This window comes from Notothenia coriiceps, unplaced genomic scaffold (genome assembly GCF_000735185.1).
Source record: "Notothenia coriiceps isolate Sejong01 unplaced genomic scaffold, NC01 NC01_scaffold00037244, whole genome shotgun sequence".
Lineage (NCBI taxonomy): Eukaryota > Metazoa > Chordata > Actinopteri > Perciformes > Nototheniidae > Notothenia > Notothenia coriiceps.
In genome coordinates this window covers 6333258-6355838 of record NW_011369945.1, presented here as the reverse complement: position 1 = coordinate 6355838, position 22581 = coordinate 6333258, and the positions used below count along the sequence as shown (strand labels likewise).

The 22581-nt window shown below is 41.3% G+C and overlaps 1 protein-coding gene across 3 annotated transcripts in view; it reads right to left on the bottom strand.

The window, feature by feature from the left end:
* Positions 1 to 906: 906 nt before the first annotated feature.
* The window catches only part of dclk1a (doublecortin-like kinase 1a), a 59870-nt gene continuing 38195 nt past the window's right edge, over positions 907 to 22581 (bottom strand). For 2 of the 3 annotated variants that reach the window (XM_010793367.1, XM_010793368.1), the window contains exons 6-17: positions 19261 to 19355; positions 11685 to 11766; positions 10688 to 10860; positions 10049 to 10168; positions 7828 to 7974; positions 7005 to 7138; positions 5846 to 5923; positions 5613 to 5709; positions 5444 to 5524; positions 5236 to 5349; positions 4945 to 5018; positions 907 to 3254 (exon numbers count right to left, since the gene is read on the bottom strand). In XM_010793367.1, coding sequence (XP_010791669.1) covers positions 3197 to 3254; positions 4945 to 5018; positions 5236 to 5349; positions 5444 to 5524; positions 5613 to 5709; positions 5846 to 5923; positions 7005 to 7138; positions 7828 to 7974; positions 10049 to 10168; positions 10688 to 10860; positions 11685 to 11766; positions 19261 to 19355 — 1253 coding nt within the window. In that variant the 3' untranslated portion in view covers positions 907 to 3196. Of the gene's footprint in view, positions 3255 to 4944; positions 5019 to 5235; positions 5350 to 5443; positions 5525 to 5612; positions 5710 to 5845; positions 5924 to 7004; positions 7139 to 7827; positions 7975 to 10048; positions 10169 to 10687; positions 10861 to 11684; positions 11767 to 19260; positions 19356 to 20792; positions 20882 to 22581 lie in introns of those variants that run through there. The other variant, XM_010793369.1, reaches the window with a different exon arrangement.

Sequence of the window (22581 nt, the reverse complement as noted above, 5' to 3'; positions counted from 1 at the left end):
TCTTGTGGCGCACTAGTATGACCAGTTGCCATGCAACCAGTATTTTTTAAGCTCTCATTCATAATCTGTAGAGTAGTGTAGTAAATGTAAGATATTAAGACTAGTGAAAGTAAGAAATGGACAGTGGATGACTAAAATATAATGCATGCATTTCATGTTACCATCATGGGCCACACAAAACTATTTCTGAAGGCCGCCACTGGCTGTACTTTGAGAAAAAATGTTACACAGGCTCATCAAACTACAAGAGGCCAACCAACACTGAACGGATGACACTAAAAAAAAATCATAATTTTGGAAGTCTTAAAGCTCAGAAAGATGGACAGCTTTTCTCAATGCAGGGATATATTACAATTGCCAACGTGTCACAGAAAGTGCTCGGACCTACAATGTTTCCACTTGCAACAGTGTTCGATGTAAAAATAGAAATATAAAGTCATGGTCTGGTAATGTGACTGGCAGGATCATAGGGAGAGCTCAGGCAGCTGTCTTAGAGCCATATGTGCTGTGTAACAGGCTGACGCCTCAAGCACAGTGAAAAGTTCCCCATATATATTTTTGTCATAAACTTGAAGGCTCTTATCTTGAATTGAATATAGGACATTCGGGGACCAAACATTTATATTGTTATGTAGTTTTGTTTTTAAGTCAACTTTTAAAAATTTTAAACCTCTGTCTTCAACTGTTGTGGGATTCATAACTACATCAAGTACCTCTCTAGTCAAGTGCCACCCCTTCAAATAACAAACAAATCTTACTCAACTGTGCATTTATTTGACAGTTTAATATTAAGAATAAATCCGCCATCACCGCAGGAGTCGTGTACTGCCTGTCTGATAAAAGTAAAACAATCTCCCACCAACCAAACAGATTCTACTCATTTAAAGCTTAAAAAAAGATACAATGTGTTTTTGAAACATATTTTAATTATTACTATTACTATTGGTAGACCATTGTTGAACAGAGGTACAGGTATTGGTATTGCAACAGGTTGTAATACTGTGGTGCAGCAGGGAGAGCACTTTGGTAAACCACATGTGCCCATGTGCTTGATTCCAACAGCACAACAAATTCATACTGATCTGGTCAATATGCCGGCACATTACTGTATATGTGATGATGAGATTATAAACACAGAAACAGACAAGTGTGACGACTGCACTGAGATCAGCTGTAAAAAGTCAAAAAAATTAAGTAAAAAACAAGTTTAAAGGAACTTCTCTCCCCCCTCTGGCTTCTCCTTTCTGTTATCTCACATCAGTTACTGGAAATTCCTTTACCAGTTGCTTTTGCAAAGGAAGTGACATCATTCCCAGTGTCTGACAGGAAGCAAAGATGGCTGTCCTCTCTAGATGTGTCTGCGTAGATCCATCCAGGCGCTACAACTTCAAGTTGAAATGGTCTTTTTTAACTCAACTGTACTGTGTCATTTCATCATCATGATCTCTGCTTTGTTTGTTTTTTTCTTTGCTGACACATGAATGTTTTTTAGTTTTTTTGATAGACTTACTGCTAGTAAAGAAATATACTGTATTGTGAACTATCAAAATAAATGAAATTGTGTTATTTACATAACCTATAAACAATATTTCATCACGAAACTGAATTCTTTTTATAAGAATAGGCTACTATGTCTGTCATGCTTTCATCTAAATAAATGAAGCCATGAATGAGGTTTTACAGAGCTGAATCATTCCTCCACCATCCTTTAACTTTACTGCTTTCCAGAATTGCTGGTTCTCAGACATCCAAACCGTCTCTCTCTGTTTGACTGCACCTTGACTGCAGTACTTTGTGCAAATAGGCAACCCTCATAAACGGCTAATTGTATACATTTACCACAAAACACTCCTCCAAACCCATTCAAGTGGTACACATAGGCTGAAACAATTATACCTTTCATTACTGCTGGAAAATGTGGATGAAATATGCCTTTGTTAGAGAAAAAATGTAAACAAGGCTTTATATGTGTACATGAAAATGACAACATACCAAGATTAATATGATATCAATTCAGAATGATTGTGAATTTGTGAAAAAAAATTGAGTTTGCTACACAAGCACCAGAATGCTGCTGAATTGTGTGTATCAATATATCATGAACAAAGCAGTTAACAAAATTACAAGAAGGGATCAAATGCACCATTATTTTCTTAATAGCAGTCTGTGTAAAATGTAAACTGTAATACTGCAATCCAACATTACAGGAAGGCAACGCCAATACTGTGTGGAGCACAGAGTTATAGCACTGAACACAATCAGTCATTTATCTTTTTCTACGAACACTATATTTAACACATTTGTAAGAAAAAAACTCCTTCCTCTACACAGTGTAGCTCTCATATTCCAACATTAGTCTATTTCAGCATTTCTGAGCTCTACTTCTAACACTTTCCTATCATTTTCGTTTCCCCTAGTCAACAAAAAGGTATCCTTTATGAAAAAGGGAAATACATATAAAAATGCAGTGAATAAAGAATGAATAAATAAGGTTCAATAAAACATGAACATTGGTCCATATTCTCATATTGCCTTGTCGAGCAGCTCCACCATGATGAAGTTTCCATGTCGAGGCCAGATCATCACTGAAAGGTCAACGCCCTTTCTCGCTCCTCCAGCTCTGCAACATGTGCTCGGATGAGAGAACGTTACAAATAAATAAATACAAGTTTTTCATTTCTTTCCATCTTCCTCCTGTTTCTGGTTGCCTCTTAAGTCTTTCTCCCAAACTACCATATCTTTCCACCCTTTGATCAATCTCTCCTCAAGGTTTGGAAAGATGGATTCAGGTGAGCAAAAAGTTGTTCTCTAATTTGTTGTTGTTTTTTATCCCTCCACAGTTTTCCCTTGTTCACCCCCAGCCTTAGATAAGAGAAAGCTGACGTCTCCTCTTCCTCCTCCTCCATATAGAGGGAGGAGCTGGACGAGGATTTGTACTTCTCGCTTCTTCCTCTTCCTCTTCCTCCCCTCCTCTTCCTCATCCTCTCTAGAAGGGCGAGCAGGCGGTGCTGGCTGAGCTGATGGAGATGTCATCAGAGTCAGAAGGGAGGCTGGGGCTCGGGGAAGGGTCAGGGGTCAGAGAGGGAGGGGCCATGGGCCGGCCTGGGAGGCAACTGGGAGGATCCGCCCGTAGAGATTTCGTTGTTGATGTTTCTTACTGTTGTCACCGTCGGTATCATCTGCAAAGACATGAGCTTCACATCCTGGTGGCGTCCTCGTCGGAGAATCGGCCCCTCCTTATCAAGAGGGGTGGCCTGAAGGAGGGAGGAAGAGGAGAAGATTGAATTAGAACCATTTGAGTAAGGATCCAGGAGCACAGTCATTTAGTATGGAGGACCAGGAGAGCCTTGATTATGTTAAGCAAGTCATCATTTAGATATTTAATTGGACAGTCAGGGAAGCAACAAATTGCTCATTTATAATGGAATATATAAACAACTACCGTCATTTTTGGACTATAAGCCGCGCCTTTTTCGCTATTTTTCGACGCTGCGGTTTATATAACGGTGCGGCTAATCTATGGATTTTTACAGCTAACGGCCAACACCTTTAACTCTATGGGCTCTATGGCCGGTCCGCGGACCCCCACCTTTAAGCGGCGGGTTCCAGCAGGAAAAGCTGGAGGCCGGAAAAGAGTGAGACAGGTAGCGCCCAAAAGTAAAAGTGGAACCGAGAGTGGTATGCCGCTGCTGCGGCTTATATTCAGGTGCGATTTATAGTCCGAAAATTACGGTAATTCAATGAAAAGATCAATGAAAATGTACCCGTAAATGAAGAGTNTCAATGAGTAATAATAATCCTAGGATACAATAAACAATGATATACTTGCTATTTACATTTTCAAGTTATACTGAATTGCTCCTGAATTCAGATAACCCCTTTTTATCACTTACCTCAGAAAACATGACTTCCTATGTACCGTAATTTTCGGACTATAAGCCGCGCCTTTTTCCCTATTTTTCGACGCTGCGGTTTATATAACGGTGCGGCTAATCTATGGATTTTTACAGCTAACGGCCAACACCTTTAACTCTATGGGCTCTATGGCCGGTCCGCGGACCCCTACCTTTAAGCGGCGGGTTCCAGCAGGAAAAGCTGGAGGCCGGAAAAGAGTGAGACAGGTAGCGCCCAAAAGTAAAAGTGGAACCGAGAGTGGTATGCCGCTGCTGCGGCTTATATTCAGGTGCGATTTATAGTCCGAAAATTACGGTAATTCAATGAAAAGATCAATGAAAATGTACCCGTAAATGAAGAGTTTTGATTAAATTCATAAAACGTTTTTATATTGTTCTTAATAAAGATGTTAAGCTACAGTTGTTACATTGTGTAATACATTGAATTAATCTCTTATTTATGTATTCAGGTCTGTTATTAATTCCTCTTATAACTAGGAACATTTGTAATCACAAAACCTCTAGGTCGTCCATAAATCAATGATGCATAAAGTCACACAACAGGAGTTCAGGAGCTTAATATAGCAAGGGCTATCAGTAGAGGCAGCCAGGTGGGGAGTATGACATTGATACAAACATCACTGAAAGCAACAAGCAGGCACACAGGGTTATTTCTTTGTAAGGTAGCACTCACAAAGAAATAGTGCAAACAGAAGGTGACCATTACTAAAGACAAAACCTCAGCCAGGTCACTTTGCTTACTTCCTTGTAAAACATGCGCAACATATTCAATTCTGAGACATTCAAAACGGTATTTTTAATAGTGACTTGCAGTTCCCCATTCACACATTCCAGGAAACACAAAACAAAGGAAGCAAAAACAGATGACAGTGATGAATGTGCTGCACAAAATATATGTTTACAGCGAGCAAGGGACACAACGACCAAAGAGCAGGGACGACATGAAGCTGTCAAAGCAGTAGTCTCAAAGACAATATTTCTCTTTATTTTGATTTCCACCCGGTTGTGTCTCTATGGAAACCTGGCGTACCTTATCCAGTACATGGCCGGGTGCTGGTAGAAATCCAACGACCCAGATCTCTGCATAGAAAAGCTGTCATCCAGCTGAATACAAAGAGAAACCAGCACAATCAAACTAAACACCAGTTCACTTAAAAACAGAACAAAACAAACTTTACTAAGAGAGTCGGATCTGTCTTTAGCGGCAGAACAAAGGAAAACTGTAGACCTTTAAATAAACCAGTTTAACTACAATTGAACCTGACAATCTGTTAGACCAGTTGGTTTATGGGTACTGTAGTTTCTAGCTGTGGTGACTTACAGAAATGACGGACACTCCTGCAGTCGTGTCGTTGCTCTTGGGATTAGTGTTGAAGTGCTTTTTTATCTTCCCTGCTACTGACAACTGATGATCGTTCTCACAAAGACCCTCATCCTGTATCGAGCAAAAAGAGAGGAGAGGAAAACAATCTGAGTTGATGGGAAACTATCGCGAATCGACATGTTAGCTCAATTGTTCCTGTACTTACAGTGACCCAAGGGTGCTCGAGCACCTGGAGGGCAGTGTATCTCTGATCCACCTCCACCTCCAGCATGGATCGAATCAGCTCCTTAAGAAGCAAACAAACACTGGTGAGTCAAGTCAGTTTCCTCCAACATAAAGATCATGTCCTGTAATACATGAAAATATATATTCACCATTGCTGTCTCTGACACGTTGTCCCAGTACGGCAGAGGAAATTCTAGCTGTCCCATTAGGATCTGATCGAAAAGCACTTCCTGATCGTCACTGCTCCTGCAAACAAAAACGTTTTCATGTGAATGTGTCTATTTAAATGAAATACTGCACTAGGAAGGCATATATGACATTAGTATATTTAAAGTGAATGAGCATTTTTCACTTCGTGGTGCAGCTCCAGCTGTTAGCTTACCCTCTGAAGGGGGGGAAACCACACAGCAGGATGTAGGTGATGACTCCAGCTGCCCAGATGTCCACCTTAAGGCCATACCTGCACAAGGACAAGGAATATAATGACGTGAGGCAAAGATACAGAGAAAGAAGGAAATATTAACATCTTAAGCATTCTCTTAAGAAAAACAATATTTACTAAACAAATCTGTAACTTGAAGCCTTAATGCATTAAGAAGTGATACATACACTGAACAAAAATATAAATGCAACACTTTTGTTTTTGCTCCCATTTTTCATGAGATGAACTCAAAGATCTAAAACATTTTCTATATACACAAAATAACCATTTCTCTCAAATATTGTTAACAAATCTGAAAAAATCTGTGATAGTGAGCACTTCTCCTTTGCCGAGATAATCCATCCCACCTCACAGGTGTGGCATATCAAGATGCTGATTAGACAGCATGATTATTGCACAGGTGTGCCTTAGGCTGGCCACAATAAAAGGCCACTCTGAAACGTGCAGTTTTGCTTTATTGGGGGGGTCTGGGGGGGTCCGAAAACCCTAGGGTTAAACCCTAACCCTAACCCTAACATGTCACCCGTTGAGCATGTTTGGGATGCTCTGGATCGGCGTATACAACAGCGTGTTCCAGTTCCTGCCAATATCCAGCAACTTCGCACAGCCATTGAAGAGGAGTGGACCAACATTCCACAGGCCACAATCAACAACCTGATCAACTCTATGCGAAGGAGATGGGTGACATGTTAGGGTTAGGGTTATGGTTTAACCCTAGGTTTTCGGACCCCCCAGACCCCCCCAATAAATATAAACTGCACGTTTCAGAGTGGCCTTTTATTGTGGCCAGCCTAAGGCACACCTGTGCAATAATCATGCTGTCTAATCAACATCTTGATATGCCACACCTGTGAGGTGGGATGGATTATCTCGGCAAAGGAGAAGTGCTCACTATCACAGATTTTTTCAGATTTGTGAACAATATTTGAGAGAAATGGTTATTTTGTGTACATAGAAAATGTTTTAGATCTTTGAGTTCATCTCATGAAAAATGGGAGCAAAAACAAAAGTGTTGCATTTATATTTTTGTTCAGTGTATATATAGGCTGTGGCCTGTGTGTCATTTCTCTAAGTTGTCATTTGAAACCTTAACTCTTACCCTGTTTCTGCGATGATTTCTGGTGCTACATATGTCGGGGTCCCGCAAACAGTGTAGAGAGGTCCGTCCAACACAGTCGCCAAACCAAAGTCTCCCAGTTTCAGGCTTTTGCTGCCGTCTCCATGCTCATACACCTATGCACATAAAAAAGAAGTGGGATATTTAATGGTTTTGTATATCCATTTTTTTGAATAACTCTGTTTTTGTGTGTAGAATAATGTAACTATTCTGTGAGTTAAACACATGGGTTGAGGGGGGGAGCAGTATGCAGCGATATCCTTTTTGTTAATACCACTGGGAGGTAAGTCTTTAACAGGTTCGAACCTCCAGTGACTTGCAATCAAAAATTGCATTGGTAAGGTATTAGCAAATACTGTACATGTTTATGTATGTAATAGAGGGTGGGTATAATTACACAGTAGTATAACTGAAACAAACTATGACCTTCACGCTGTTATAATCCCTTTTTCGTGTACTAACAGTTGTCCAGACATTTCAGCGTCTTTTTAAATTGTTGTTCATTCACTGCTACCATGTTCTGCAACACATCTTGTAAGCAGTGATGGGAGGGGCAAAAAGGGGGAGGAAGAACAGTAGTTGAGGGAAGAAGAAGAAGAGAAGAAAATGAGGAGGTCGACAGAAGGGAGAAGGAGGGAGGGAAGGCACAGGCGAGGGAGGGGAAGGAGTGTGCGGGAGGTGTGAGGGCAGCAGCGATGAGTCATCTCGGTCCAGAGTGACTGATAGCCCTTCACTGTCCATTCACAGGGAAGCTATACTGCGGCAAGAGATGTAGGATCCTGTATGGACACATGCAGACACTCACCAGCAGGTTCTCGGGTTTGATGTCTCTGTGCACAATGTTGAGGCTGTGGAGGTATTTGATGGCGTTGGCCAGATTGTAGAGCATGCCGCTGGCGTCTCTCTCTGTGTACCTATTGGCAGAGGTGATGGCATCGAACAGATCCCCCCCCTGCAGACAAATCATGATGGACAGCTATTAGGAACAGGAGTGTGTTTGGCGTTTTCACACACACAACCCGACAGGTTTCACAGTTAGCTCCTCTTTTCCACTGAAGAGAGTTTCCAGCTTCTGGATTCATTAGGGAGGGATTTTGTTTGGTCAGCAGCTGGAGGAGTAAACTGTGTTCTTATTCTTTTACAAGCTTGAAACATATCACTTTCTTTCAAATTCCCCTTACATTTCTTGTCTTTTAGGCTCTTTCTCTACCTTTCTGTATGAACTCCCAGCCCCCCACCCCTCTCTCTGTTTCTTTCTCTCTCTCTGAGTGCACTAAGTGGAACAGAGCTTAAAATAGGGCTGAATCTGTTTAACTCTCTCTCCTAGCACAGGATCTGACACAGTCAGCATCCAGCGGGCACAGTGACATGTCAGCATTACCACATCTCTATCTCAAACATGTGGTCAAAGGTATGTTGACACCAAGATATTACACCTATATGTGAATAATAAAGAAGAAAAGTCCAAGACATACATGTAACCATTGACAATCCTATCCCCAAAAGGCATATACATTAATATTCTGCTATAACATCCTCCATTCTTCCTGGGAGGCTTTTCCACAAGACTTGGGCACTTTAGACTTTTCTCCACTTCAGCTACAGCAGTGTTAGTGAGGTCGGTCACGGGTGACAAACGATGAAGCTCTGCTAACAGTTGGCGTCCCAAAAGTGTTGGATGGGGTTGAGTTCAAGCCTCTGGACAAGCAAGTTCTTCCATGCCATGCTGAAAAACGATTTATTTTTGGGCCTTGCTTTCTATCTATTTTTAAAACTGGAAACTATTGTCTGAAATATCACGCTTTCCATTAATTAAATAAGGGACCTAGCACAAAAAGGAAAAAGATCACCAAACGATATGTTCGCCATGTTTTTGGTACCTTCCCTCACACTGCACTCACCCTTCTCCTCCCCTTGTAGTGCATCCTTCTCCCTCCCTCCCTCCCTCTCTCTCTCAGTCCCTGCCACTCTCCCAGACTCTCTAAACCTCATTCATCTATTCTACAGCCTCCTCTCGATCCTCCTATTTTGGACACACTCACACGTACACACACTTCTTCCACAGATTGCCTCTCATCTATATTCTGTAGTAACTCTACGCCACAACACGAACAGATGGATCACATTCCTGGCTTCTGAATTATGCACAAACATTTCTTGACTCAGAGAGCGAGAGGGAGAATAAAGAATGTGAACACACGAGCGCTCCGGGCCACAGACCGATTCTCTGGGTCCCAGTGTGTGGCTGGTTGGAATTCATTATTTGCTTCAGCGGTTAAATGTCACAGCTCTGTCTCTGTCACTCTCGAGTTGGACATAATGATCACCAACTTGTATAGAGAAAAGGTGTTCTCAGCTTTAGACTGAGACCGCTGAGGACCACCATGGCACGCCACAGGAGGTCTTTCCTTTCTGCACTTATTCTATTCTATTCTATTGTTTCCTTGCACTTTTTGTATCCGTTTTATTGTGTTGCACTGAGGAGTCTGTGACCTACAGTAATATTTTCATTGTCATAACTACACTGTAGCCATGTACAAATTACAATAAAAGCCTTGAATCTTGAATCCTCCCAGTGGCCATAAAACGTTATAACTCCTCCCCCTTCAGTAAGGAAAACTGCCGGACCACCAGTATGTGCAATATCATTATGAGAAACCACTTCAAAATCATGTGCAATAATAACATGTGCAATTACGTATAAGCTATTACATTTTTTTTTAACTCTAACAATCCTGACTTTTTTACAATCATAACTTGTCCATCTTTGTTTCTTGTTTCTCTTTTTACTGCACTGCTATTGTACAGTTTTATTATTATTATTATTATTATTATTATTGGTACTATTATTATCATATTTATTGTATCTTTGTAACTCTGGCACAAGAATGTCCTTCTTATCTTATCTTAAAACATCCATTATCTTTGTTTGGCCACATATCCCTGCCTGTCCATAGCCAGAGCATATGAAGCACAAACACATACAAATAAACATGTGATTACAGTAAACAAACATGGCCACACACCTTGACCAGCTCCATGACCAGATAGAGCTCGCTGTAAGTGTCCACCTCCTCTATGAGCAGGACGACGTTTGGATGTTTGACCCTGCGCAGGATGGCCACCTCATTCTGGATCATGTGCTCCTAGAAATAGGAAGTGAAATTGATGTTGTAGCCGGGGGTAACAAATGTGTTAATGGAAAAAAAGGTTATTCAACACCAGACCCTCTCCTGCTGTGATGTGTGTGTGCTCTGTTGCTCCTTTAATAACATCTAATACTGCTTTGACGGTGTACACACACACACACACACACACACACACACACACACACACACACACACACACACACACACACACACACACACACACACACACTTCTGGTAAGTAAAAAGAGGATTTTCCAAATGGTGTTTAACTTCTCTTTAAATAACACAGATCAAGATTAATGATCCTAAAAATATTCAATTTGATCTCCAGCATTAATCCTAAAGTACTAGGAAGTTTGTCCCCTGATGCAAACTGTAATTTTTCTTGTCTTTCTTGTAGTTTAATTGACATCAACAAAGTATTAGAACTAGTGAATACATTGAAAGTCTTTTTCTCCAATGAACACTTAGGCAATCAGCAATTCTATACGTTTTGCTTTTAGAGTCATAGCTCACCTTTCCTCTGCATTTGCCCTTGTTGATGATCTTCAGAGCGTACTCCCGTCCTGTAGTGTGCTCCACACATTCCCGGACCACTGCAAAGTTCCCATCTCCTAACGTGCGTCCCACCTTGTAGCGGTCCGATATGTAGGACGGCACAGCTGGAACCTCGTCGACTAAAACCTCAGCTGCAAGGGAAGAAGGCCGAGGTTTAGAGAAGCTGGGGGACTCAAAGTCACTTCCAGGCTGATAACGTAATAGGAGAGGACCTAAAGGCTAAAGCTTTTACTGCTACAATTCATTCATTTATATCCAACAAGACTAAAAGATAAGATTTGTAAAAATGATATGAAAATAAATGGTATACATAAAACAATTAGTTGATTAAACTGTAAAGAAAATGTAAATGGAATGATAAAAAACTAATGAATGAAGATATCACAGATACCTAAAATATATAGGTTATAACAAATACATGTAAACATATTATAGTACCATCATCAGTTTCAAAATATGTTTTTATTTTATTATTTATATGTTTTGTTTCAAAGCCAATGAGAGCTGTAGTTCTTCTGGTGGACATGTTGTCACTCTACAGCTTTGCGTAAAGAGCTCTGTAAATGGCGGTCAAGTAAGAAAATTAAAAAGTGAACATGAAACTAAGTTATAAATTAAATGTATGCAATTATTGGATTAATTTTTTACATTTGAGATGGTCTCTGTGCCCTCTAATAAAGATCAGAACATCAGAGATCCATGACTCAACATAATAATGACATTTTCTTGGTACCTTGACATTTACCAGCACATGGATGTTTGTAGTGTCACTGAGTCAGAGAGGTGAAGAAGTAAAAGGTGTGAGAAAACAGGATGTACAGCGCAGACACAGCGAGACGCACCAAAGGTCAATAACATGATTCACACATGCATGATATTAGCAAGTACATCGCCTTTCCCCACTGATAGACAGATGGCACAAGCATGACAGTATGGCTACAATCATTTTCCTCACCGTCAGTCACAGGTCCATCACCGTCTTCTACCGAGCTGGACACTTTAGTGGAAGACAGAGAGCTGGAAGAACCCTGGGACCCCTGTAGAGAGGGAGGTAAATATTTAAATCTTAATTATCCTTTTAAAAAGTTTGAAATCCACTCCACTCTAAACCAAACACCATAAAGCAGTCCCTTCTGTTACAATCCCAGCCGAATAGAAACATGTCCAAAAATAGACAAAAGTACATTGTCCTCGGGACATCCTGAAGTCTGTCTTTGTGTTTGCATGTCTCTCTTTTCTACTTTGCTGCCCTGTATTATGTGCTCACATAAAAGAGCCAGAACAGATTTACTTAGGCTACTGAGTTGAATATAAACCGGTTACTTATTCAGCAAACCCCCTCTGTGTGTGTCCATGTTGCATCCCAATAAGCTCCTCTCCGTTCATACGACTTTAAGTCAATCCTGTAAAATGTTATACAGTTATTTTCCTCACGTCTACATTTAATAACAGCTAAAACAACTTTAGTGACTTAAATAAAAGGTGGATGAATTCTGCCTCTCATTTGGTTGGTGAGCATCAGGAGGTCATTAAGGGGAAAGAGATGCAGCGTCTGCATCTATCAAAAGACCAAAACTCATTACGCCCTCCACCTCGTAACCTTCTGTCTGGTTGTCATGGAAGCACCGAGGGCGGGGAGCGAGGATCTAGTCTGGACTGTAAATGAGAATCTACCCCTCTCCTGTTTCTGTCTGTCCTCGCTCCTGTACATCTTTCTGTTCTCATCTCCTCTAAAACCCATTAGCTTCATTTCTTTTTTTCTTTTATTAGATGAACATCGTCTCTGTTCTCTCACAGTCAGACCTGTGAGGAACAAATCAGTTAAAGGTATTTGGGAGATGTCCAGTGCTCGAACAAATCCTCCAGGTGCAGCTGGCACATCCGCCTGGCCAGTAACTGAAGTGGCAGCCACCATAATTTCTCCAAAAGATAAGCTGGCCGATGAGAATTAATAACAACGGTCTTTGCGCTGTGAATGGTCTGGACTATGTGTGTGATACATGAGCAACTGAGAGCAGTGCATCAGTGGTTTGATGCTGACTAATGTTGTAGCTGATAATACAACTTATCTCTGATTTCGGTGCATGTGTAGTGTTTTTAAAGCTCTATAATGGGAAACATAGCATAATTTACACACTAATCAAACCTGACGCCTTAGGAGAGATGAGATCCAAACAGTGTTGCTGAATTAATGGATGCTTCCTGTTGTTTTTATACTAACCGAGCCAGCACAATGTGACGTGTAGAAGGCTGCTATAAGGGTATAGTAAAAGTTCACACATCAAACCTTTGAAAACTTTTGAAACTGTCACATTAAATCAGTTTCCTTCTGACTCCACATGGTGGATTTGAGCAACAGCGCAGATGTACTCGATGTAAAAAAAGCTTGCCTAGAAATAGCCTCTAATTTATATGATGCCCAGTCAGACTGTGATACAGCCTGAAGACTTCGCTGTCAAGGCAGAAAGAGGAAAAGGTCTCCCATCACAATGACTAAGATCTGAACTATTTACAGGGCCCTGCTTCCCTATATCTCTGTAGTAACTGTCAGCTTGTTTACTCATCTCCGCTGCTGGGACCTCAGAGCTACCAAGGTGAATGTAGCTGTGAGTCAGGCTGAATTTGGTTTATGTAATATTGTTTTTGCTTGGGCACTCATCCCGGAACAAGAAAACCCACTTAATAACCATAAAGCTGATGACCGTCCTGTGCTTTATCTACAAAACATCCTTCTCATGCTCTTTTATTCCCCTTCTGACTCGTATATTCTCCTCTCTTATGCCCTTATCTCACATCCAGCCCCGTCCTCCACTGGCGTTCTCATTTTGAACTCCTATCTCTCTCCTCCTGCCACCGAGGGAAACAAAATACTGTTGCTATGGAAACTGCTCACAGAGAGGAGAGAGGAGAGGTTGGTTGTGAGACTTCCAGTGAGCAGACAGAAGCCTATATATGGCCGTTTCCTGTCTGCGGGCTGGGAGGTAAGCTCAACCTCCTTTGAACACTGTGTCTCTCTTTCCTGTGCGGAAAAACTTTGAGACAGATGGAGAGATAGAAAGAGTGAAGAGAAAATAAGAAGCGTAGAGAGACAGAGAAAGTGAAAACAAGGACACGGTGAGAAAGATAGTCTGCTGTGGTTGATATTGATCCTTACATTTGGCAAGAACTGTCTTGTTATTGTTAGACCATGCAACTTTCTTCCTGTTGCACAACACAACATAAACTATTCCTAGTTCTACATCTCTACACTTTTGCTCTGGCTATGACTCACACCACAACAAAAACACACACACTGACAAACCTTCACATCACGGCTGGAGCTACTGCTCTCCAACCTCCGAGGACAACACTCAGCGAATGAATGCTGATAGGTGAGTAAATGTGAATTAAACGGGATGTCCACGAATGACCTTAACAGTGGAGCGTCATCTCAGACGTGTAGCAGCAGAAAGAATGAAAAGGAAGTCTTGTCAACTGTACAATTTGGGATTACAAATGCACCACACATTCACAAAACTGTTTTAAGATCAAGGCTAGTCTTGTCCTCGATGACCCTGTGTGAATGCGATTAACACACACATCCTAAAGCCGTCCTTCAGAGCTGGAGAGCCAAACCTCCTCTCCAGCTCTTTCTTATCACGTTCACTGTCATGCATTATCTAGCAAAAGCAGGGTTTATTGGTGTTCGCCTTGTTGGGCAAAACATCTAATATGATTTGATAGAAACAGGGTACTTTGTTTGGTCCCGAGTTCCCGCTCTGACTCTCATAAGGACAGTAATATATCTTGGCTCTTATTTTGGTGTCTAGACAGAGAGCAACATAATCTGTTTGACTCTCATCCAAAGAGATCAACAGTGTTTGGGGATTCTGACTTTATGCTTTGGTTATTAGGACTTTTTTTTTTGTAATCACGTTCCTTATGGGCCACAATCCCAGGGAATCCCACGGCCATGATTAAATGTTTAACGGAAAATAAAAAAAAATGGGCTGTCTAAGCCAGAGAAACAACACATCCGGAAAATAAGCAGTGGGACAGAGATGATGAACACACCTCTGGGACTGAGCTTGTGTTGTAATCTCTTTTGTGCTCGGCTGAATACAGACACAAGTTTAACAAAGAGGAACCAAACATCCTATCATAATCATGCTACATCGACTGGAAATGATCCCTGTCTGTCTTCGTGTGTGATGAACATAATAAATCAACACCAATGAGAAGCAAGAGAAGAAAAACACAAAATGATAATGAAATGACAATGAATTTAATGATGAAAACAAATGGAAATTAATACATTAAGCAAAGAAAAATACAAACTGAAACAAATGAGCCAAGAAGAGCTGGCGGCCTTACATGACAAACTCACAATATTTAAATGAAGCACCAGGTTATCAAATACAATTGGGCTGTGATAGAGCACAGAGACGATTTTCAGATTTACATATCTTACAAGGAAATGGCAGTGCAAAACGCCTTTTACGAAATGTGATGTTACCAATTAAAGATATGTAAATATGAGCCAAAATTAAAATCATGTGTTTCTAGGAATAAAACAATGTATAAGCTTTAATTTTGCATTAAAATCTTCCACAGTTTCCTCATGTGCTGCAGCCAGTCTTTTTGGAAGACATAGGAACACAAAATTGGACAAGCCATCTAATGACATCAACACAACAGGAACAAAAAGAAATAAAGTACAACGCAATAACAAATACAATCTGAAGTAACAACAAACTCACATTGATGAGATGAGACAATAATTACCAACATCATAATACACACCTTCACTCTGCTTGCTTTCTCTCTCACACACACACACACACACACACACACACACACACACACACACACACACACACACACACACACACACACACGTCATTTAATTATGATTCACCCAACACAAAATATGGACGGTAATGAGAGATGGAGCATGCAATTCAATGGGTTGAAGACTTGAATGACTCAATGGTGAAAGGAGAATGTAGGGGACATACTTGACAATAGCCTCTTCTTCACATCTAGTACGCTCACCAAAAATGGCTACCTGTCTGTATCACAGCTGTTGTTTAGTATTAGCATTATCAACCTTCTGTTTGACTTGCCTTCAATCTGTCAATCCCTGCACTCCACATATTTGTAATGATTTATTTCCCTGCATGTGTTTCTCACATCTAATGGAGGAAACAGACGGGGAATAACTTTGACCTCACCAGCTCATTCAATTCATCCATACGTGCTTTAGAGTGGATATTGACAGAAAACAGAATGCGTGTGTCAGCAGGTTTAATATCAAATATTAAAGCATGATGAATACGGAAAGCTAAGTGTGCTTTCAATGATCCAAGTGGCCTCAAAGAAAAGTAGAAAGGGATAGATGACACCATGAATGTTGACCCGTCCTTCATGGTTGTGTTGCTTATTCATTAAATTGGGTCATGCTAGAGTGCATCAAATGTAAAAAACACATGGCCAAGCGCATGTGTGCATTGGGCTGTTGTCTACTGCCTGCGCACAAATGGTGATTTCATGTATTAAAATGTTTTTTTATGAAGCAAACATGATTCTGTGAGCAAATGCCACGAAGAACCGCGCACGTCTATGTGCTTGCAGCTATGCATGTGTGAAATGGAAAGTGAAAAGCTGCAGCGGAATGCCATGTCTGTGTATTCTGCTCGGGGAAATGGGTTAGGATGGTCTGAGCAGTGAGAACAACCCACATCAGTCAGCAGAGTGCCTCTAAGTGTTTAAATGCAGGGTCCAGCGAGGTTAGCTCTTTAAATGCTATCCTCGTAATAGGTCACTGTGGCTCTGTGGCTGCTGAGGAAATGGATTCATGGTAACTTGCAATGCTTTGAAGGCATTTTAAAATGTCATTTTTTTTTTAGCCTTAGTTGTTCTTTTCAAAACACAGATGTGAAAATGCTAGTTTCATGTGAAGAAAAAGGTCATTTTCTGAGTCACGGTTTGGTTAGAATAAATTATGCGTTTTAGGTGTAAGGGTGAAAAAGCTACTCGCTTACTTGAAAGCACAACAAAAAAGGATTTATGTGTGAGTACTCGGTTATTCATGCATGTTTACACAGGGGTGACATAGAAGGGAGAAGACATGTGCAAATATAGTGTGAGAAACTTGCCGCTTACTTCTCAAAGGAGCTTAGAATTAATCTACAAGGGCAATGATGGCATATCATTTCTCCGCGTGAAGTTAATACCCTTTCATATGGGGAAGAGAGAGCTGGGTGGTGGGGGGATGAGAATGGGTGACAGATGAAGTATAAGAGAAAATTAGAAACTGTCACGGAGGGAAGGGACAGGGGGAGAATAGCTAACAGGGCAGATAGAAAAAGCAAGTGTAAAAGAGAAATACACTATATCGTATAGCTGCAGAGTGGAGGGGTAAGATAATGGACTGTGAGGCTTCCTCCCTTCCCTCCAGCTAGGCCATTGCAGGCTTAGTGCCGAGTCAGCGATTACAAACACCCAAATAATCTCGTGTTGAGAAATACACGTTCGAGAAACGCTGAAACTAGAATCTAAAGGTTGTTCACTGAGGCCTCGATTGCACTACAAAGCTCATTTGCGAAGGCTTATGTTTGATGAGAAAAGCGGACGGAGGCGAAAAGACAGGGGGTGAGGTTGATTGTGGAGAAGATGGGGCAATATGCTTCTTCTTTTTCTCATTACATCTGGTTAGCGCTACTTCACCTCACTAACCCTGACTTTTCTTTGGATTGCTCTCTGAAAATTTGGAAATGATACAAAAGAACAGATTGGCAGAAAGCGGGCACCATGATCGTTGTTATTAACAGCAGAATAAGATGTGTGTTTTTGTGTGTTAAATGTGTGCACTTGCCAACCTCTTTCCCTTTTAACGTTGACATGTATGGTGACCAACTTCCATTACACAGACAACCGTTGGAGTCTAAGTGCCCCCTTTTCTGTTCTCAGTACCCAAATCTGATCTGTCCCTGACTGACCTTCACATCACATCAATATAACCTCATCACTGATGGATTCAGAAACATACAGGCCAGACCCTCCACCATTATTTCATTCTCCCTGGCACATCCAATGTAGCAGGTGACCAAAGCTACTGAGCCCAAGAGATACATTCTTTATGCTATGTTGATTTCAGCTGATTTATGTACAGACATTATTGACAGACTCCATTTTCGTGTCCTATTAAAAGGTATTGACTCACACTGCATCATAACCTTTCCTTCCTAAAAAAAGCATTGTGGCAGCACCAATAAATAGCTAAATAATTGCAGAATAAATCATAGTTACTCCCCTGCAGTCAGGTAGAAAAGTGGTACACAAATGCATGTGCAAGCTGGAGGCCATATAAATCCACTGTTTACATATACTGCTGTGTCTATATGTTAATGTAGGAGATGAACCGAGCGTGCAAGTGTGTGTTTGCGAGGGAAAAGGAACTAAATCAGCAGCAGGCTTAGAGTTACTGCAAATTACAAGCTGCTGCAAGAAAACCGTCTCATTAGGATTTAAGGCTGATATTAAAAGCTCACCACCGTCACTGTCAACGACTGGATTAAAATCGACTTGAACACATGCACGCACACCAACACACCACACATGAACCCTCTAATGTGAAATTCAATGTTCTCTCCCATTTGAGTTGCATGCTCCCTCTGCACAGTTGTATATTCTCCATAGAGGCTATACAGCATTCATATATTAAAGTATATTTGCATCCCAAATCTCATGTCTCTCTGTTAGCTACAGAAAACACGTTATGATGTTTTAAAAGAGATTATTTCAAACCCAGGTCAATGACAGAGTACATAATAAAAAGATGACTGAAATAATCTGAATTACTAGTATAAAATGTGCTTCTAAATTATTTTCACAAAAGGACATGTACAAAATGACATGATAAAAAAGTAATCCAAATCAGCAGTCGGTACAGATTGCTTTTGTACACAGCTTGGTGGCTAACGGAGATTTCAAACCAATTTTGCCCAGAATAAAAACAGACATGAAGATTGGAGCAAGCCGCTCACAAAGCCACCCATCAGTGTCATTTTTAGATTAGATATTGCACAAATGACTGACTGGCGGCAGATCTCTAAACGTCAGTGATAGCTTCATTAATTGTGTAGCTACCAAAAGGCAGATAGAGTTCTCTTCAAGGAAAAAAGGATGTGGGTCAGCATGTGTGGAAATGTGACAGAAAATCAGCATGAAATGAGGGATTGCCCTTGGAAATCTATTAACACTGGATAAGGGCGGTAACAGTAGAGGATCCTAACACGAGCCTGACATTCTTGGTATCCCAGAGCAGCAAAGCGTGAGGTCAAAGGTCAATGCCCCACCCCTTCTGAGACACTAAAGATGTTGGGATGTTTCTTCGGATTTCTAACAACTCTAAGATGTAGTCGGCCTATTGTCAGTCATGGATTTGTCATTTTCCTGAGAACAGAGAGGGAATGTGTTATAGATTTAGTGTCACTAAACGATATATGGCTGACTGTTTTTGTGTGTATGCTTGTGTATTCTTGTCTTACCATGCGTTGGTTGAGGCTGCCCGGGCTGGGCGGGGAGGGGCTGGGAGATTTTCCCGAATGAGGAGTGGACAGCTGACTGGCCGGCGTCCCGTTCACTGGAGGGAGAAAACGAGAGGGAAAATGGAGCAGTGTGTGAGAGAAATATGGAAATAGATGATCCTTTAAATGTGAATGCATGTTTTTCTAGTGTCTAGCAGCATCCCACACTTCCGCCCTCAGCTTCTCTCCATTCACATGAATGAGGCGGAGGAGGAGGAGGAGGAGAAGGAGGAGGAGGAGAGCAAGAGGGGCACACTACTCTTTTTTTGGTTTTAAAGAAGCCAAAATACAGATCCTGCTGTTAAAAATCTCTGTGAAACAAGCCAATCAAACCTGAACCTCTAAACATATGTGCACCGGATAATTACAACATGTTCAAGGCTTCAAGTGCATGGCTGGAGGTCAACACACAAAACCAGGATGTCCTCATTTCCATCCACATCCTCTAATCTGTGCACTTGTGACCTCGATTCGGTGTTCTTCTCCAGCTGCAGCACGGCACTAAAACCCAGCGGCATCACCTCATTTAACAAGAACATTAGATTAATCAACACTGCACACAAAATCCGGCATCTGGTCGAGCAAAAGCTTCATTTCAATAAAGCTGAACAGCGTCATTAACCTGCACACAAGACATAAGCCTGGTTTGGTCTTACTGAAAACATGGGTTATTGTCTCTTGGCAACAAAACACTGCCTTAAACCAAGTCAGTCATGAAACTGCAGTAATAGGGAAATACAAACTGGTAAATGGTCAAAATTAGCTCCGATTGTTTGGATTTTCTAACTTAAATATGTTTTAGGTTGCATGACCAATAATGCAACTTCCCCATTGTTCATAGAGAGGGAGGGGAGTAAAATCACTGCATGGTTTTTGGTTAGTTTCTCAAGTCTTTTAATCACACTTCCATCAAAAACTGCCATTTGTAAGCCTTTGTTCTGTAAATATTGCTGCATTTAAACAATATTTCATTTGCAGTCTCCACCTCGACACATTTTTCTCACAGACCTGTGGGAGCCAAGAGGTCCAAGCCTCCCTGTATGAGGTTTATTCCCCTGCCGAGATCAAAGAACTTTCTGAATAATTCAAGACCAAAGCAGATAAAGAAAAACCCACAGCAGACTAAAATAGCACCGGCTTCCTCAGCATCGGGATTCTAATTTTCCAAACGAGGACATGAGAAAGGAAATAAAGAAACTGGTATTTTTTAAGCAATTCCTGGACATCTCCATTGATGAAATTCAGCATCAGCGTTACGCACACGGAGAGACACTCCTTCCAGTTACACAACGGAAAGCGATAGCATTTACAGACATCTCTGATTAGCCTCAAAGTCAATGATATTCAAAGTCACATCCGCGGACTTTGAAAAGACCCGCATACATCTACATCATGATCGGAGCAGGAACGCGTCAAGTCAACGCTGCCGGAAGACAGTGTATACCACAGGCCAGGTGCGTAAAAGCCGCAATGTAAAAACGGTGATTTATTACCTTCCACTTCTAGCATGATGAAAAACACAGTGATAATCCAACGAGGGTTAAAGAGAAGAAGAACAGCACCTCTGTACGCGCTCCGTCCGAGTGTGATAGTAAACTGTGGTGAATGGGAGAGACGGAGAGGAGCTGTACTACACAGGGAGGGAGGGGGGGGGAGGCTGCATGCGCACGCTCTGACGCGAACCGGGAAGAGAGAGAGAGAGAGAGAGAGAGAGAGAGAGAGAGAGAAATAACATCTATGATTTTGATATGTTTTGGCTTTCCATTAAATAACAACATCCTTGATATTTTGGCAGAAAAATAAGAGTCATGGAAGAGGTTTGGTCGGGAGGAAGCAGCCTGTCCTATATTCTGAAGGCTCTATTGTTCCTTGTCCAAACATCCTCAAGAAACAAATGCTGCTATTTTTAAACTGCAAATGTTAACCCAAAGCAAGAGCAATACAGGCAGAAGCAGCAGCATCAGCCAGCTCTGTGTGCTTTAGGGTTTCTCTTATTCCTGCACATATCCAACCCAGAATCAGAACATATGAGGTATTTGCAGGGCGTGTTTGAAGTTTGAATGCAGAAATATAATCTCAAACATCACTGGTATGCTGCATGTTTTGTAGAGATCCTCTCGTTAATGATAACAATTTGACCAGAATGCAATGCAGCCTTTGTAGCTTCTTTCCCACCTGCTGTATTAAACGCTATGGCTGCACAACTTCATAAAGAAGCAGTGCTGGCGATGAATATGGAGAATCACCTCATGTGTCTGCCTGTCTCCAGCTGTGAGTCGGCATGAAGCACAGGCTACATGTTGAAATATGAATGGGGAAAAAAACACAAACAAAAAACATTACCTTTTAAATATTGTTATAATTGGTCTCTTTTCGGTCTCCATCTTAACGCATAACAATGGGTTAATGGGTCTTACCAACCAATACATTAATGTTATCTCCCTGCATATTACCAATCATATGTGCTATGTTCATCACACCTTTATTTTTAAGAACCCCATCCTTTCCTAAACCGACGGTACTGGAGCAAACACAGGTTGTTTTTGTGCATGGTCCACGAAGGCTTTCCAAAACTATTCTTGGAAAATCGACACACAAAATCAGTGAGAAAACCAGGACTATGCCTAATGGAAACTGTCTATTGCTTCTATAAGATAAGCAAAACACAGTAAAACATTATTTAAGGTGAAATACATAAGAGTGTTACTGTTGTTTACTGTGTTGCTTCATGAACACGAAGCTGACTGGAGGATAGTCATTATCTTTAGTGCAAATATCAACACCATAATTAGTTTTTCTTGCAGCCTGTTATTGGGTTCGGTCTCTGCTATTTGTTACGCTCTGCATTCTTATCTGTTTTCAGAAAGTACATTTATCTCCTTCATGAGTGGCAGTGAGGGTTTCACACCTCAGAGTGTCTCAGCCAGCAGCAGCTGATCCTCCGGAGATACTCTGGAGTTATGTGTGGGGTCGCCGCCGCCCCCCCTGCACTCTCCCGTCAAACCGAGTTGCTCATGACAGAAAGAGAAAGGTGAGACCCTGAAGAATCAGAAGTGATGCTTGCTGGCACCATCTGCACTTCCTTTTAGCTGACATTACGCATCAGAGGAGGGCAGGGAAACAGATGGTGGGAAAGTATGGAATGAGTGCAAATTGTTTTCACACATTATTTTGGGTCGGCATAGACACTCAGCTGGGTTTGTGAGATCATCACAGAATTAAGCTCGTGTGATGACAATGTCAGGCTGACACGCAACAAAGTGCCCACGGAAAACACACGAA